General features: G+C 34.2%; 2 protein-coding genes across 5 annotated transcripts; one reads left to right on the top strand and one right to left on the bottom strand.

Moving 5' to 3' along the window:
• The first annotated feature begins 4,093 nt into the window (after window positions 1-4,093).
• Window positions 4,094-8,430, top strand: MAP1A (methionine aminopeptidase 1A). Of its 4 annotated transcripts, none has more exons than XM_079061124.1 (17): window positions 4,096-4,255; window positions 4,346-4,422; window positions 4,793-4,843; window positions 5,044-5,229; window positions 5,313-5,388; window positions 5,569-5,616; window positions 5,706-5,750; window positions 5,842-5,941; window positions 6,054-6,105; window positions 6,190-6,231; window positions 6,975-7,036; window positions 7,112-7,210; window positions 7,315-7,388; window positions 7,475-7,544; window positions 7,783-7,848; window positions 7,941-8,029; window positions 8,121-8,430. In XM_079061124.1, exons 2-17 carry the CDS (start codon window positions 4,355-4,357, stop codon window positions 8,196-8,198), a joined length of 1,206 nt encoding a protein of 401 aa, XP_078917250.1. In that variant the 5' UTR covers window positions 4,096-4,255; window positions 4,346-4,354; the 3' UTR covers window positions 8,199-8,430. The 4 variants fall into 4 exon arrangements, with proteins under 4 accessions (XP_078917248.1, XP_078917249.1, XP_078917250.1 ...); XM_079061125.1 differs by having other exon boundaries at window positions 4,341-4,422; XM_079061122.1 differs by having other exon boundaries at window positions 4,094-4,255; window positions 6,975-7,210.
• Window positions 8,431-9,251: 821 nt separating this feature from the next.
• Window positions 9,252-17,191, bottom strand: TTN1 (ARM repeat superfamily protein). The gene is made up of 17 exons (XM_079060149.1): window positions 16,867-17,191; window positions 15,867-16,414; window positions 15,611-15,713; window positions 14,845-15,021; window positions 14,537-14,719; window positions 14,337-14,453; window positions 14,151-14,255; window positions 13,742-13,912; window positions 13,421-13,636; window positions 12,631-12,829; window positions 12,251-12,456; window positions 11,929-12,153; window positions 10,844-11,347; window positions 10,329-10,598; window positions 10,185-10,229; window positions 9,871-10,056; window positions 9,252-9,711 (listed from the first exon to the last, which is right to left on the bottom strand). The coding sequence occupies exons 1-17, from the start codon at window positions 17,068-17,070 to the stop codon at window positions 9,406-9,408; spliced, it is 3,765 nt and encodes a 1,254-aa protein (XP_078916275.1). The 5' UTR covers window positions 17,071-17,191; the 3' UTR covers window positions 9,252-9,405.
• Window positions 17,192-17,907: the final 716 nt, after the last annotated feature.

Raw genomic sequence — 17,907 nt, 5'->3', positions numbered from 1 at the left:
GATTTGTAGCACCTGGTTCTTGGAATATATTTTTATTTAAGTATTTTTGCATTTTTGGCCTTGGACTCGGCGAGTGGAAGGACCAACTCGCCGAGTAGAAGCGGGATGAGGCGCGAGATTTAAGTGATGGACTCGTCGAGTCGGGTCCCGGACTCGACGAGTAGACTCTGACTGGACAAAAACCCTAATCCGAGGGTTTGCACCTTATTTAAACAATGTTATGACGGCCACAACGTCCCTTATGCTCCCAGAACACCTCTCATTGAAACCCTAGCCGTTATTGAAGCAATCTAAGCCTTGTTGGTGGATTTTGGTGCTTGTGGTCTTAAGAAGGAAGGAGAAAGGCTTGAGGAAGCAAGTAAAGACCAAGGGAACCCGAGTTTGTGCACCTTCTACAGTTCATTGAAGGTAAAAACTGTAACCTTGCTCTTTCATTTGTTAGATCCCTTTTTGGGGAGATTTAGGGCTTTTATAAGCCACTTTTGATGGACAACCATGATTGCAAACATGGTTGGGGGTTAGAGCTTCTGAATCACGTCATTAAAGGAGTCACAAGGCAGTTGGGGACTGCTTTTGCACCCATGAAAGGCCCCATGCATCTTAAGAGCTTGTTTTATGTCTTTTTGAGCTCAAAGTCCCATACAAGCACGTAAAGTTTGTAACTTTACGTGCTAGATCGATTACAGAAGCTTGGATCTATCTTTTGATCAAAGCTTGTACATCAGAATTCAAGGATTTAGAGTGTGGACATGACTGACTCGGCGAGTCCGTTCTTGGACTCGACGAGTCTGAGGCTTTGAGCCCCATATCTATTGAGAGTCAAAGGAACCCAGTTGAGTGTTAGAAGGGTTGTAATCGGACAGGAAGAGTTACCCAATGTATTGGACGTGATTTTAGACCTGGAGTTCATGGGACTCGACGAGTGCTAGAACAGACTCGGCGAGTCCAAGGCAATCTTCTTAAGGATGAAGATGAACTCGATGAGTTGTTCATCAACTCGGCGAGTCGAGGACATAACTTGTTCATCAGATGAAGGTGAACTCGACGAGTTGTTCATCAACTCGGCGAGTCGGATGAGTTTCATGCGATATTCATGTGAGGGAGGAACTCGTCGAGTTGACGGCCCAACTCGACGAGTCGGGTCATGGATAAGGATGAGTAAAAGGTGAGGGACTCGACGAGTTGACGGCCCAACTCGGCGAGTCGGGTCAACTTGAAGTTGACTTTGACTAGACTTGGACTGACCCTATTAAGGGTTGTACTGGCTGTGTGTTGACTTGAAGGTCGTCGTGTAGGGATCGAGGAGTCGAAGGGAATCGACTTGTGCGCCGAGGATAATTCAAACACTGCACGACATTGAGGTGAGTTACCTTCCAGTAGGGGTGGGTCTAAGGCCACAATGCCGGCCCACCAAAGAGGAGTATTTGTAAGATGATTGTCTTTGTGATAACTATCTTGGTTTGGTTATGTGCTTTGGTCACGAGTATTATCTGCATAATATGTTACGTGTATAGTATGGATTAGGATCCCTGACAGCGGCCCTTAGGGCCGTGGGGTAGGTCAGTACCCGGATATGCCTGACTGTATGATTGTACCTTGCTGTTGTATGCTAGTGGTAGGGGGTGGAATAGTCCCCAGTTACCGGTTGAAAGATACCGATGATGGTTACCGGTTGAAAGATACCGATGATGGTTACCGGTTGAAAGATACCGATGATGGTTACCGGTTGAAAGATACTGATGATGGTTACCGGTTGAAAGATACCGATGACGATTACCGGTTGAAAGATACCGATGATGGTTATCGGTTGAAAGATACCGATGACGATTACCGGTTGAAAGATACTGATGTTGGTTACCGGTTGAAAGATACCGATGATGATTACCGGTTGAGAGATACCGATGATATTGTATGGTATGTGGTATGATGGGGGAACTCACTAAGCTTTGTGCTTACGGTTTTGGTTTTGGTTTCAGGTACCTCTTCGTCTAAGGGGAAGGAGTCGGCGGCGTAGCATCGCATCACACACACACATATGATTTCCGCATGGAGTTTTCTGGGATTGTACTCTGATATGTTATTATTCTATGGCTTGGGTTTTCAGACATGATACATTGTTTTATGAGATGATGTGTTTTCACAGTATTTTCTTATGAATGTTTTTATGTGTTGGTTAATTAAAAAGAAATTTTTGGACCTGAAAATTGGGATGTTACAATATATGAATATAAGCAATTTTTATTCTATCTACTTCTTTAATATTAGATAATCTATTTCTAATTTGTTGTTTATTTATTATGGGTATAATAATATTTCCTTGAGTTGATTCTATAGGTATTGGTTTTTCTCCAATAATTTTTCCATAATATATAATATTTTTTCTAGAAAAGAAATTTTTTAATGAGTTGTTTCTAAAATTATGTTTTTCTGATAGTGTAAAATTTGATTTTTTATAGCATCTTTATTAATGTTATTTTTGTTAATTAAAGCATCAAAAGTGTATCCAGATTCATTTTCTTCGTTATTAATAATGATTGGTGAATTTTCTATTTCTTGAGACATATTTAACAGATTAGTTTTGTTATTTTATCTTCTAGATTTTTTATTTTTTCTTGTTTCCAATTTATACTATTATTTATTATATGTATTGCTTTAATATTGAATATACAATTAATTATTGATATGTTAGAATCTATTTTTAAATTTAAAAGAAATTTTTTAGATTGTTTCAATGTTTTACGAAAAAACTTTAATTCTTGTTTAATAATATTTAAACTTGAAAAACTCATGATTATAATTTTTAAAATGATAATTTAGCTTTTCTTTCAATGGTACGACTAAAAATCATAGATTTTAATAGGATGGTAGGGTTTGTTATTTATGATATTTATAATGGTGGTTATGATGTCAAAGTTTTCATACTGAGAATTAAAAACTTTTTTACGAAATATGTTTCTAAATTGTAGGTACATAGTAATAATTGTTTTAAACATTGAATTTATAACGATAAATATTTATAATAATATTTATGATGATGCATGATGAACATATATTCATATGAACGAAAGATTTATCATTCATAATCATAATAAGAACGATACTTAGCTCTGATACCAAAATTAACGACATGACGGAATTAATAAAAAGATTATGATAAGATTATACCTGAATGATGCGTCGGGATGGATTGACGATGGATTGTTTAAATTATATGAATGATTATATGAATAATCTTGGGTATATTTGGATAGGGCTCTGCTATTCAGAAATAGAACGACTATTTCAACAGAGGAAGAACTTTGAGATCAACTCAAGTCTTAAACACTCAAACTTAACTTGTTTATTTCATATGGGCAAATGCCCTATTTATAGGCTCAAGAGAGCCGGTTACATAATAGAGTTGCAATCGTTTGATTGCAATACGACATACATATTTACAATATAGCCTGGAATTTTGTATACATTAGTATAATTCGTTAGCCAGTATATATAATGTTATTGTTGACCCTTAGACCATCTCCAAACCATCTCCATTTCCTCCTCCCCCCCCCCCATAAATGAAGCAAAAAATGGAATAAATAGTGTTTCATCTCTAACCCTACTCCATTTCCTACCCCATTTTTTACCCTAAAAAGTATATTCCTAGAATATTTCATTTTTATAACTTATATATATTGTCAAATACACCCCTCTACTAATTAAACTCTATATTTATGATTAATTAATATAAATTAGTATATAACATGATATTATAAATATTAAATATAGCATTTAAATTATAATTAGTGGATAAAATAAACTAGAAATGTATAAAATAAAAATGAGAGAAACTAAAATTGACAACCAAACTTTACCTTCATTTTTATAGATATGAATAATATTCCTCCGTATATGGGAGAATACTATTCATATCTTCAAAATGGAGGTAAAAATGAGGTAAAGTTGGAAAAGAATAGGAGAAGAAATGAAAGAATAAATGAAGTTTGAAGGCAGGTTGGAGATGCCTTAAAAAATACTTAAAAAAAACTGCAATTCCAAATCAAAGAACATTTAAAAATACAAAGCTTACCAAAGCCGATAGAGTTTACATAATTACAAAAAGCACCCCAAGCAAAAGTTTCACTGAAGCTCAACAAAACCCCTCGGCTGTATTACATCGGGCCGCCGCTAACAAATCACCAACTCTCGGTTATTGTCTGCAAACCCTAGTCTCTCTCTATCTCTACTAAATTATCATTCAAATTCGTTTCATAAGGCAAGTTTAATTTTCGATTTGTGAATTCATCTCATAACAATCTCGGTTGTCGTTACTTACACTGGAATTAATTCAATTCTTGAAGCTCAGCTGATAGTCATGGCAGGGACAGATGCTACGGAGAGTGGTTTATCATGTGTTAAATGTGGCAAGCCTGCTCATCTTCAGTACGTATTTATGTATTTGCGTACGATTTTGAAATTTACTTGCTTCAAGTCACGTGAATTCGTTCAATATTCTCAGAAAAAAGATGCACTTCGATTTGGATGTTAATCATATCACTTTTAAACTTCAAGAGTGTTGTTGCTGAAAAAACTGCGAGAATGATTTGATAATTGTATTACAAATTGGTCGAAGCACTACGTATATGAAATCCGTAACTACCAATTTTGCGTTAGGAAGTTTTAGGGTTTATATAAAAGGATGAAACTGTACCGAATCAATCAAGTAACATAGGAACTCATGAATTGATTGTTCCAGTTGCTTTTGCTTACATTATTCGTATGCTAACTTCATTCCCCTTTCAACTTATTTCAGGTGTCCAAAATGTGTTGAATTGAAGCTTCCACGTGAAGGCGCTGCTTTCTGGTTTGTTACTCTTGTGCCCTATTTTTATCATTAGTACTGGCCATTTACCTTACCATTTAAGTACCTCAAGTACACTTTAGTCATCATCAAACTTTATTATCACTGCAAGTTTATATAGAATTCACATGCAACATATTTTTGTGCTATGTAGTTGAAGATATGTCCATGTTAAATATTAACATAATTGTTACTCTTATCAGCACTCAAGACTGTTTCAAGGCATCATGGAGCTCTCATAAATCAGTTCATTTGAAAGCAAAGTTATCATCAGTTGGAGCAAGCAATCCATGGGAACTTAATATAGCCTCACCAAGTGATGGTTGGCTTTATTGTATTAGGAAAGGACAGTCTCGAACAGCACAAATTCCTCATTTTGATTGGACAGGGTATTGTTTTAGACAAAGCTTCATATTCTTTTTAGCACGTTTTATCTGAACTATCTTTTTCATATTTCCTAATATTTTTGCAGACCATTAAGGCCTTATCCCATATCAAAAAAACGTGTAATACCTGCAGGAATTGAGCTACCTGATTGGGCAGTTGATGTAAGTCATTAACATCATGATTCATGACTATATTTTTGTAATAAGCTTCTACTTTGTGAACATTGATGCATGCTTATATATATATATATATATATATATATATATTCTTTGATATGTTTGCAGACATTTTATATTCATTAGATGTATTTTTCTGATGATATTAAACGTGTAACTTTGTAGGGAACTCCAAAAATCGAGCCTATTAGTGATCTGCAACATGTTGTTGAGGTAATCTATTGTTTCTATTCATGTTGGAGAGCTTTTTTCTTTATTTATGGTGATCTAATGGTCTTTTCAAATGCTTTTGTTTTCTGAAGATAAAAACTCCAGAGCAAATTGAGAGAATGAGAGAAACTAGCCGAGTAAGTTTATTACAAATCTTGAGCAAGTAGTAAAATCATCAGTTATAGTTCAAGAGGGTATAAGTTATTAAAATTATTTATTATTTCACAGATAGCAAGAGAAGTTTTAGATGCAGCTGCTCGTGTTGTGCGTCCTGGTGTGACTACTGATGAAATTGATGCTGTTGTCCATGAAGCAACCATTGCTGCTGGTATGTGGATATATGTAATTCATCATTCTTTTTAAAAAAAAATGAAATGTATTCTTATTATAAATTTATAATTGAAAGTTACACTGATTAAATTTACAATTGCTCACTGCAGGAGCATATCCATCTCCATTAAATTATCATTTCTTTCCAAAATCTTGCTGCACGTAGGTACTTCTGTGTACTTGATTTTCCAATCCCATGTATCCTACTTTCTTTTCATTAAACATGAATCCTTGTTGTGTCCACAGGTCTGTTAATGAAGTAATCTGCCATGGGATTCCAGATGGAAGGTATCTATCTACCTTATCCTTTCTTTTTTTATAATGCTATTAATTTAGATTGTCTTTATTAAAGGGCTAAATGCAAGAAATAGCAACATACTTTAATTTATTCATGTGTTATAGCATCTTACTTTCATTTTAGAATTTTTTTTATCTTATTAAGGCGTGTACAAATCTACCCAGTTATAGCATTATACTTTCATTTTTTTTTCTTATTAGGAATCTATACCTTGAAAAAACTTTCTGATAATAGCATTTGTATTTGGATGATATTGCTATGATTGGGTAGATTTTTCAAAGTACAATACTTTAATAGAAATTAGAAAGAAATGAAAAATATGTTGCCATTTCTTGCATTTAAGCATGTTTTAAGTTCGTGTTTATTGCAGCATCCTACTTCCATGTCTTTCTATTGTGCCATTAATTCACATCATCATATTTTAAAATGCAAAAAATAGCAATGTACTTTCATTGATATGTTTGTTATAATATCCTGTTGTCATTTTTTCTTGATCACATTATTGTACTTAGAAAAATCTTCCTGATTATAGCAATGGCATCCAAATACAGAACAATATTTATTGCTATAATTAGGTAGATTTTTTCCAAATACAATGTTTCAGTAATTTAAATCTTTGATTAATTACTTCTGATCTTCATTCATGAATCATGATATAATGGGATCAATGTATCAAATTTCAAGAATTTGTAATTCCAAGTTTTAAAAAAAAAATTGTAATTTTTTGATGCAGGAAATTGGAAGATGGAGATATTGTGAATATTGATGTAACTGTTTATTATAAAGGAGTCCATGGTGAGGTTCTTTATCTTATTCCATTGTTGAGAGGTTTATATGCAGTTGACAACATTGATTACATTTTTGTTTTAGGTGACCTGAATGAAACTTATTTTGTTGGTAATGTTGATGAGGCATCTCTACAGTTGGTCAAATGTACTTACGAGTGCTTGGAAAAAGCAATAGCTATCGGTAAGTATTACTCATCATTATTTTGATGGGATTCAACAGTTCCATTCCTTCATACCAAACACTTGACTTCCTAATATCTTTTATTTATTGCTTGTTATCTTAAGTGAAACCTGGAGTACGCTTTCGTGAAATTGGGGAAATTATAAATCGACATGCTACCATGGCAGGCTTATCTGTGGTAATAATTTATACAACTTATTTATTTATATATTCCCCTCTTCTGTTTGCATTGATTCCGAAGATGTTTATTCTTTTAAATTTCAGGTGAAATCCTATTGCGGGCATGGTATCGGAGAACTCTTCCATTGTGCACCAAACATACCCCATTATGCCAGTATCCTAAAATTAGCGTTCTAGTGTTTAGTATAGTGGCATCAAGGAAGGAATGGAATGATTCATTCCATCGGAATGAAAGAATCTGTTTGTTACCATTCTAGAAGGCATGTAATTCCTACATGCCATATGCCAATCAAACATGATCATGGAATGTAATGACTTATTCCATTCCGTTGCCTTGTTTATTCCATTCCATTCCTTTGGTTTATTGGTATCGTGACCTTAACATGAAGTAGGAAATAAAACCGTTGGTGTGATGAAAGCTGGACAAACCTTCACTATCGAGCCTATGATAAATACTGGTAATTTTCTAAAAAAAATACAAAATAAATGCTTTCCAATTTCTATTTACTTAAAATATAATATAATTAATATATATATATATATTTTTTAGGTGTCTGGCGTGACAGAATGTGGCCCGATGGTTGGACAGCTGTCACCGCCGATGGCAAGCGCAGCGCTCAGTTTGAGCATACTCTCTTGGTATATGGCTGCTACACTTATTATAAATCAATTTGTTAAATTATTATGATTTTTATTATTTTATTTATTTAAAAAATAATTATGTTTTCAGGTAACTGAGACTGGAGTGGAAGTTCTTACAGGGCGATTGCCCACATCTCCCAAGGTTTTCCCATGGCTAAGCTCGTAGTGGGATGGGCCGGGCCCACCTTGTAATATTAAAGAGGAGGAATATGATTGATAAGATTAAAATTTAAAAGTGAGGGAGAGGTTTTAAATTATTTGTGACGTTACGTTGGTATGAATAATGATAGAATTGATTGAGAATTTTGGCTTCCAATTTGTACACATTTTCACATGGTTTGATATTATTTTCATCACGTTTTAATGATATATTATATAGTTTGGGTTTTTGGACCATATATGCTTTTGTTGGTGTGTTCATAATATATGATTATAATTGGATATGTGGGATTTCCTCGTAACTTTTATGCTTCTCTTTGATGTTTGTAAATTGTCAACTTGTTTTATTTATTTATCTTGAAAATGATGATAGGTCGTGTTATATTGAATAAGGGGTGTTGAGATGTGGTCAAAACTAGATAAGCCGGCCCAATAAATTTACTACAATTCGGTTGGTTTAAGGAATAAAACAAAAAAATAAAACTTGAGATAGTTCATGCTTCATGGTTTGGTTTGTGGTTTGAAGATTCTAACGTTGACCAGATCAGAAGTGTATTTTATACATATTTATATTTGAATACATGAATATTTATATTCGAAAGTTAACTGGTTGATATTAATATTCTGGTTTAGGGATAATCACAAACTGACCAATTTTTCAACGGGGATTTATCGTTTTGATTATCTTTTAGATAGAGACAAGATAACCACCTAAAAAACAATTTGCTGTTGTATGATTAGTAAAATCGGAAATTTCATTAATTTAAACTAAAAAAATTAAAAACTACATAATAATAATTAAAACCAACGTATTATATTCGGTTTGCTATTTCTTCCATTAACGCTAAAGCCATTTGAAGGACGTGTCCATATAGATGATCGGTGTTCTTGGCCATTTTTAATTTTCTTTTTATGCTTGAAAGCTTGTATATGTAAACTAGCATAAACTATGGTATTTTAACACTATAAAATAGTTGTTTAAAAAAAAAATAGCCGTTTGACAAACTGAACCCACTGGAACTTGTTTGGCTACTCCAGAAGAACGGAGATTCTTGGCCGGTTTGTTAAATAAAAATTAAATGAAAAAATATTAGAACGAGCAAAAGTAATGATATCACTCATTAAATTCAAATATAATTTCTAAAAAAAAAAAAAAAAAACTTTTTCAAAAAGGTTTGACATACATTATGAAATTGAATTGAATTAAAAAGCTTTCAAAATCCAGCAGATCCTACTAACGATGAGTATGATGCATTTTCATCATTAGTTTTAGGCTTCTGCTGTGATGATGATGATGATGATGATGTACTTGATGTCCTTGAGGTATGCATAAGAATTTGTCCCATTTCTATATTCGCAATTTCACATAGTTTTAATCTTTGTCGTTTTGCTTCCTCCGCGTCACCTTCCCAACAACATTCAGAAACTATTTCCATTGCATTCTCTAAATTTTCCTCACCCACAACCTCCCCGTTTTGTATAAGAACAAGATAAACTTGCTCAGCACAAGCCTTTCGAATCTGTCAACAGGAATTACCAAAGGAATAAAAGATTGTTAAATGAAAAAAAAAAATAACAATTCACTTTTTACTGATTCGGTTATTATTTATAGCATTCATTTCTTCCTAATTACACCATTGTAGAATGTCTAAATAAGAAAAAAAAAAAAAAGCACATACCTTGGGATATCGATGGGTAAGGAAAGACAGAAGATGAGCGAAAGCCTGGGTATTAGGAGGCTCTGAAATTGAAGCAATGTATCCAAGAATAGCAATGCCAGCATATAACTTGGAGAAGTCCTTTGTTCCTTTCAACTCGGTAGCAAGACATTCCAGAACACCCCCACAAAATACTCCCGTCTGACCCTGCAAATCATTATCCACACCTCACCTTAATACCAACACGTAGGCCCCATTTCTTACACATCACATGACATAACATGTTACGCATCATTTGACTTATATGGAAGCAACTGATACACTAGTGGACTAACCTCCATGTGTAAGAAGATCCTTTTGCTGAAAAGAATCTCTATAGTCTGAAAACAGCACCACATGATTTTAGTAACATCCTTTTGGGTGTTTGTTGTGTTGATACAATATATAAAGTTGAAGTTTATGGTGTGAAACAATAATACCTTCAAGGTGGGAATTATGACTCTGTCGCGTCTTTTGTACTTGTGAAGAACCCAGAGAATGTTATTTGACAAGCTCGATTCTCTGGCGTTTGTTTCACTCTTGTCTTTAACTTTAATAGCTTCAAGATAATCTAACAAACAACCAAGTGAAACCTTTTTCAAAGAATCTTCTAATCCACCCATGGAAATTACTAACCCTGACGCAACATATTTACTGTAACAATCAAACTCAAGCAACTTAACGAAGCGAGGGAAAGAACAACTTGGTACCTGTCATGATGGTTTTTTTGTTAATACAAGACACAAATACATCAATAGGGTCCCACATGTCTCATATATTGTACTGTGTTTGTTATGCAATGGAGTAGGATTGAGACTGACATCAATGGGACAAAAAAATGCACTTTTTTCTAGTTTTGTCTCATTGACGTCAGTCTCAATCTCAGGCATGTCAAATACAGTACAACCTGTTCTGTCATTTCCAAAAAAATAAAATAAAAAATCCACTAGCTTACCCCCCACTTCAAATCACCATCCTTGGGGACAAGTTTTTCTAGTTTTTCTCTATATGGTATTAGAGGAACAAAAACAACATCATTATATAAAATCCTTTGAAGAACTTTTGCAGCCACTTCTCTTAACCTATCCATCTTTTCCAACGCTTGTTTAACAATTCCTCCAACTAATTTGGTTGCAATATCAGCATCAAAAAGTGGAACTGGGGTCTCATTTCCAACTGATTTATCTCTCTTGCATAAAATATATGTACATTTCTCAAGCCCATTCATTGCAGCTGTACGAACCCAAGACCCAACATCACCTCTGTTATCAACAGAGTAATCTTCAAGTGCATTCAATAAACTTTGCATCACTTGGGTTTTTATTGTTGTAAAAAGAGAGGTGTACTCATCTTGTTGGAATCCGGAAGATTCTGTAGTATTGGTGAGTGTTTCACACACTAATACAAGTCCTTTAACGGAATTTACCCGAGTTTCAGCATCCCTATCTTCTGGGTTATCCTAGTCACGCAAATAAGATATTCATCAACTGGTTTCTAGGCATATCTACATGAAATAGCAACGTACTTTCATTTATTTATTTTAACATTATACTTTTTAACTTTTTTTTCATAGGTAAATGCTAGAAATAGGATCATACTTTTATTTATTTATTTATTATAGCATTTTTACTTTCATTTTTTCCCATTACAACATTGTACTTTGTAGAATCAGGTAATCAACCCAGTTATAGCAATGTGATCCAAATACAAAGACCCTTTCACTGCTATAATTGGATAAAATTTTTAAAGTACAATGTCCTAAGAAGAAAACAAATTTGGAAATACAATGTCATGATTGGATATGTTTTCAAAGTGCAATGCCTTATAAAGAAGGGGTAAATACATTAAAATAGCAATCTACTTCCATTTATTTCTTTATTATAGAAGTGAAAATGCATTGTAGTTGGACAAAATTGCTAAAACAGGGTAAAACTTTTCTAAATACAATGCTACAATAAACAAATAAATAGAAGTACCTTGTTATTTCTAGCATCTACCCCTAATTTCAATTAACAGGGAATTTCATCAATAAAAAGTTACCTCGATTTCACAAGATCTGCAAAGCTTTTGAAGCACAATCTTCCACCTTGTGGCAAGAAACTCAAAGGGTAAAACCCCAATTGCCAATGCAGATCCTCTTCTCACAGCTACATTTGCATCAGTCAACTGCTCCAGATACCTTAGGGTAATATCAAATGTCCCTTTATCTTTTGTTTTAGCAAAATACGTTGGAACAAAATGTTTGAAAGCTTCATTGGCAGCATTCTGCACATATTAGAAAAAAAGGAAGGATATTAGGAGTTGAAGACTTGAAATTATAAAAAGTTAGTTGGTAAATAAAAAACTTGGTAGACAGAATTACCTGTATTTGAGCATTGGGATGCCTCAAATTCTCATTAAGAGTATCAAGCAGACTTCTTTTTATTTTTTCTGTTAAAGTTATGTTCACGATAGAAATACACTCAATAAACCTGGAAACTGCAGCTCGCATTATCTCTCCACCTTTTCCCCTATACAATCTTGCTTTCTCAATTGCAGGGACTACACCAGCAACAACTTTCTGCTTATCTGTAATCACAAATTTGAACAAAAGATATAAATGAAAGAGCATTGCTATTATGGGTAAAGATAAAGTACACTGTCTATACTGGGAAAAAAAGAGTAAAGCACATTGCTATTTGCTGCATGTTCTTATTTGATGTTTTTTGGATTCAACTATTTAAATGTGCAAAGGGTACAAACCTAATGGAAGAGCATAACCACAGTTATGTAGAGCTAATACAAGCTCTCCAACTGCCAATGTGGCCCCATGTCGCATGCATAAATCAGAAGCCAAAGTGCATGGGATTAACTTCTCAAGTGCAAAATTCGCAGAATATTCTGGATCATACTTCACAAGAACTGATAAAGCATTTGAGGCAAGTTCTCTCAATCCTTTTTCCTGAAATATTACTTGTGAGTTAGTTGAATGCTTAGAAGTACCAACAATAGGAGGAAAACATACAAACATAAAAAAACAAATGAATGAGACTACATGACCATTTAACCCTGTTTCTTTCTTTTCCTATTAGTGGCTAAACGGGTATCGATGTTTATCTGGATAACATGTTGTATACATAAGATCTGTTTCTTTTCTAGATTGAGACTAAATGACCATTTAACCCTTCCATTCCAAAAATCAAATTTCACAATATTCATCAATTTTATCGTGGGAGAAAAAGAGAAGGGCAAATGAGTAAAGGGTTAGTGTCTTAATACATTAAGCCAAGTTTTTTGGCTTAACCCATTTAACCATTCAGTCTAGATTAAGTAAAAAAGAAACAGTCATCAGCCATGTATAGCTTTCCAGATCAAGACCCATTAAGGTAAAAAAGAAACAGCCCTAAGTGCTATTTGTATAATGTGTTTTATGAATATATTATCTTTAAAATATAACTGAAAAAACGATGGTAAGAATTTACAGTATGTGCAAAATGGTCTAATTTCTTCACATTCAGCAAGCTAAAAAAAGTTAATGGAGAAACGAACATACCCAGTGACAAATCTTGTTAAAAAGAAGTTCCTCCATGAATGGATAAAGGTAGCCATCATATTCAGCTATGATGACAGCAACATGAAGGTAAGAATTGACACGTGAAGAAAGTGCAAAATAATCAGCCGTATTCACAATGTCAATTCCATGAGGATAATTCCCTTGTCTCCCAACATTTTCCTGAAAAGCAGCTGCAGCTGCTCTTCTACAATTAACCTGCAAAATTCATTACATACGATACAACAATTATTCCATTAAGTGGACTAAACATGCAACAATATGATATAAAATTATAAATCACGAAAAAGTGTTAGTTGGCACCTCACGATCATAACATGCAATTATTAAAAGATGTGGTGCAAGTTGATCCAGTATGCCCTTCATGTCAGTGTGACTATATGCACGACCAAATGCCCAGCAAACATAAGCAGCAGCATCACGGATATGTGATCCAATACTATGTGGACCTCTTCTTACATCATAATGCAGTGCCTACAAACAAAAGGTAATCATATAGCTTATGGGTTAAGAAATAGCAATGTACTTTCATTGATTTGTATATTTTTCATTTTTTCAATTTACAGCAGAAATTCTATCCATTTATAGCAATTCCATCCGAATACAAAGCGATTTTCACTGGTATAATTGGATAGATTTTTAAGGTTAATGTCCTAATAAGAAAAAAATTGAGAGTATAATGCTATAAATAGGTACTTGACAAGTAGAGAACCTTAATTACAACAGGTACGACTTTAGGAAGGCTAACAGGTAAGAGTAACCCTCTACGTGCCAGCTCAGCCAATGCCAAGCATCCACCATGCCATGATCCATCACCCTAAAGAATAAATGAAAAGTATAAGATAACATGGCTTATAACTACACAGTAATTAAAAAGCAAGAGTGTGTTTTTCCATACCTCACCAGGTGAAAATAGTTCTAATACAGACAAAAGGACTTCCTCTGCTAGGGTATATGTAAGACGTGAAGTTATACGCCCGATACCTTTTGCAGCAGACCAACGAACAACAGTATCCTGAAAGTCAATCATAAGAAATACAAATAATTAGAGAATGGTTTACTATTTTTAACACCTCTAAAAACATTTTATAAACCTACGGTATCTTTTAATCCAGACAATAGCAACTCGATGATCTCTTCAATAATATCAGGAACATCCATCTCTTCATTTTGAGGGTAGGAATTTTGTTCTGAATTGGATGAACCAAAATTGGATGCATGACTGTGATCAGTTAGTGATGCATTTTGTAATATATTCTTTCCAAGTGTAGTGTGTTTACCCTACATTGAAAGAAAAGAAAGCAATATCAGAATATAAGTCCCTCTTCTTCCTAAGTTCATTCAGTAGATTATGATATCATGCATGTTATTAAGATTAATAACTGAAGATAATTCAAATCTCTTACCACATAGCGCCAGGTTGTTGGACGATGGGGTAGACTAGTGAGCCCCATTCGTTGTGTTAATTTTATTAAATATTTGCGAAGTAAAGGACTACGAGCTGCAGGGGTAGACTTGATCAAGACTGATGTGTCATTCCAAACAACAGGAACAATATCAAGTAATGCTTTCCGGCTTCCACTCTAACATATAAAGATTATAAGGCAAGCTCAAAAAACCATAAAATAAAACAAACAGCAGGATAGGGAGTAAGGTATAAGGCATTAGATTTAGCTTGATATATGCCATGATTCACATTAGTAGGCTACACTATATTTATATTAGGACTTAATGCAAGAAATAGCAAAACACTTTCATATATTTGTGTATGATATGATAGCAACCCACTTTCATTTCTTTCTATTACAACATTGTGCATTCAACTTTTTCCTTATGAAGGCATTGTACTTTGAAAAATCTACCTAATTATTGCATTGTAATTTCAAATTTTTTTTTTCTTATCAGGATTCAGGACATTATACTTTGAAAACTAGTGAAAATTGCTTTGTATTTGGATGACATTGATGTATGTGGGTAGATTTTTGAAAGTACAATGCTGTAATAAGAATAAACGATAGCAGGATGCTATAACAAACAAATCAATGAAAGTACATTGCTATTTCTTGCATTTAACCCTTTATGTTATGTAGTTTCTTACAGAAACTAATAGTAACATCTTACAAATGAATAGCTATTAAAGAGATTGATGTGCTAATGGATATAAAAACAGACCTTGAAAATAGCAGCAAGGGATTCTACAGCACCAAGTAAACGGAAATGATGGATTACATCTTCTGTCGCAGAAGATAGAACTTCGTGAGTCCATTCAATAAAGCTGAAAAGAAACAAAAATTGTATAAAATGTAAGCTTAGCACAGCAACTGGAAAATCTCTCCATTTTAGTGGCTGCAACTTCTATTCAGAATTGTTTTACAGAACACGATAAAGTTAAAACTTAAGTAATGTCTGAATCCTGATGGAGAAAAACCTGGTATAAGCAGGCAACATATCTGGACGTGTTAGAAGCTTTGAAAGAAGCAATCCAGCTATAGTTTGCATGGGACCCGCATTTGAAAGGTACTCCTTTGAGATCTCTAATATCCTACTCACTAAAGGGGGTGGTTCATTTGCCTCAAGAGAATGAGCATCTGTAATACTTGTATCAACAGATGATATATCAAAAGGAACCAATACAAGTATTGATAGCCATAATAGTATAACACATTTAGTCTCCATCTCTCCAGTACTTTCTTGCCTCAATGTTGTCCCTGTAGTTGTCCCATGACATTTCTCCAAAAGAGACACTGCTGGTTCTAGATCAGAAACTTGATGAGGAAAGAACCTGATCACAGCCTTGTACCCACAAACTGTCACTAATGAATAAATTATAATACATAGAGGCTTGATTACTTCAAGAAGTTCATTGGACTTTACACCTTGTTCAAGTGTCCTTGAACGAACAATAAGCATCAGGGGAGATATTATGGTCTCCAGGTATGGTTCTAATAGCTGTCCTTGTTCCTGATATTTGTCCACCTGTATGAAAAGCAACATAGATATGAAATGCTAAAGAGTAACAGAAGAAACAATTCGTTTTTTTTTTACAAACAGTGACGAATTTTCCAATAAAACATCAAAACATTATCACGAACAACTAACATTTAAACTACGGTGCTACAAATTTCACTTCAAACTCGAACTAAGCAGCTCCAGTTCTAATAGCGAACACTATCCAATAGGAATTTGAATTGTGAATGAGTAACTGAACATATAAAATGCAGCTCATTTTCACCCAGTGTGAAAAGTTCTCCAATAAAGCATCAAAAACCAACGATATAACCAAAAATGCTATCAACATAACGTCAGTTCTAATAATGTTACGGAATTTTTCCAGAACATAAAGAGCTGATAAGATCAGTTTAATGCGAATCCCAATTTCGAAACTACGTAATAGAAATCTGAAATGCTAATTAGTAACTAGAACATACAATTGATCGGATCTTGTGGACCGAGGAGAGATCTACAACTCGGCCATTGGAAATGATGTCGTCGAGGATAGACTTGACGACCTTCCATTCTAGTAGAAAGTATCTCTGAAACACCGCCTCTTTTGAATCGTGTTCATCGTCCTCTTCCAATTCTTCACCCGCCACCGAAGGTTTTGCTGCATCTTCTACTTCTCTTGCCGCCATGAGACAGAGTAAAGCGATGATCTTCTTCTTCCCGCGCTGTTATGCTTTGATTTGCTGGTTCGTTTTGAAGAACTCCCTGCAAACCTTCGGAAAAACCTTATGTTTTAATTATTTGGGTCTAAGTGTTAATCTCAAAATTATTTAGGATCAAATTCGATAAACCGGAAACTTTGAGGTCCTTTATTGAAATTTATCTAAGAATGCAGCACCACATTTCTTTGAAAAAGGTTTTAGGGCATCATAATCTTAATACGAATATCTATTTTCACATCTAACTTGGTACAAAGTTGTTCACTTAAAATCAAATCTTATAACAAGTTTGGTGTAATACTAGATATATGATTAGACAAACTCCAACTATAACATTAGACTATACGGAGTGGGTGCGGCCTGGACCGCACTCCACTTGCCACATAAGCACAAACACCGCCCCCTAGGTGCGGTCTAGGGTGCACTGCGGCCTTCGGAGGGAGCGATCAATGGAGGAATGTGATTGGGCAACGCATTTGACAGCTGCAAACGGTAAAAAAAAATGAGTTTTTTATTTTTTTTCTTTTAAACTTTAACATCTATTTAAACCATTCAACCCTTCATTTTTTTTTTGATCTTTCTACTACATTACCTCTCAAAAAAAAATGTCTTTGTCTGATTCTTCTGAAGAGTTTGATGTTATGTTCGATGTTTTTGTCGCCGCTGCTAAATTTGCAGAACAAACGTATGAAGCGGCATGCAGTAGGGCATCCGACAGTGCTAAACAGAGAACACGGAGATATATTTTTAGAAATCGTGAAGATGCAAACCAACGTTCGATACACGACTACTTTAAAAAAAATGTCA

The sequence above is a fragment of the Lactuca virosa genome, chromosome 7, assembly GCF_052849685.1.
Source record: "Lactuca virosa cultivar CGN04683 chromosome 7, Lactuca_virosa_CGN04683_v6, whole genome shotgun sequence".
NCBI lineage: Eukaryota > Viridiplantae > Streptophyta > Magnoliopsida > Asterales > Asteraceae > Lactuca > Lactuca virosa.
The sequence above is the reverse complement of the archived record's forward strand: the minus strand, read 5'-3'. Positions and strand labels throughout refer to the sequence as shown.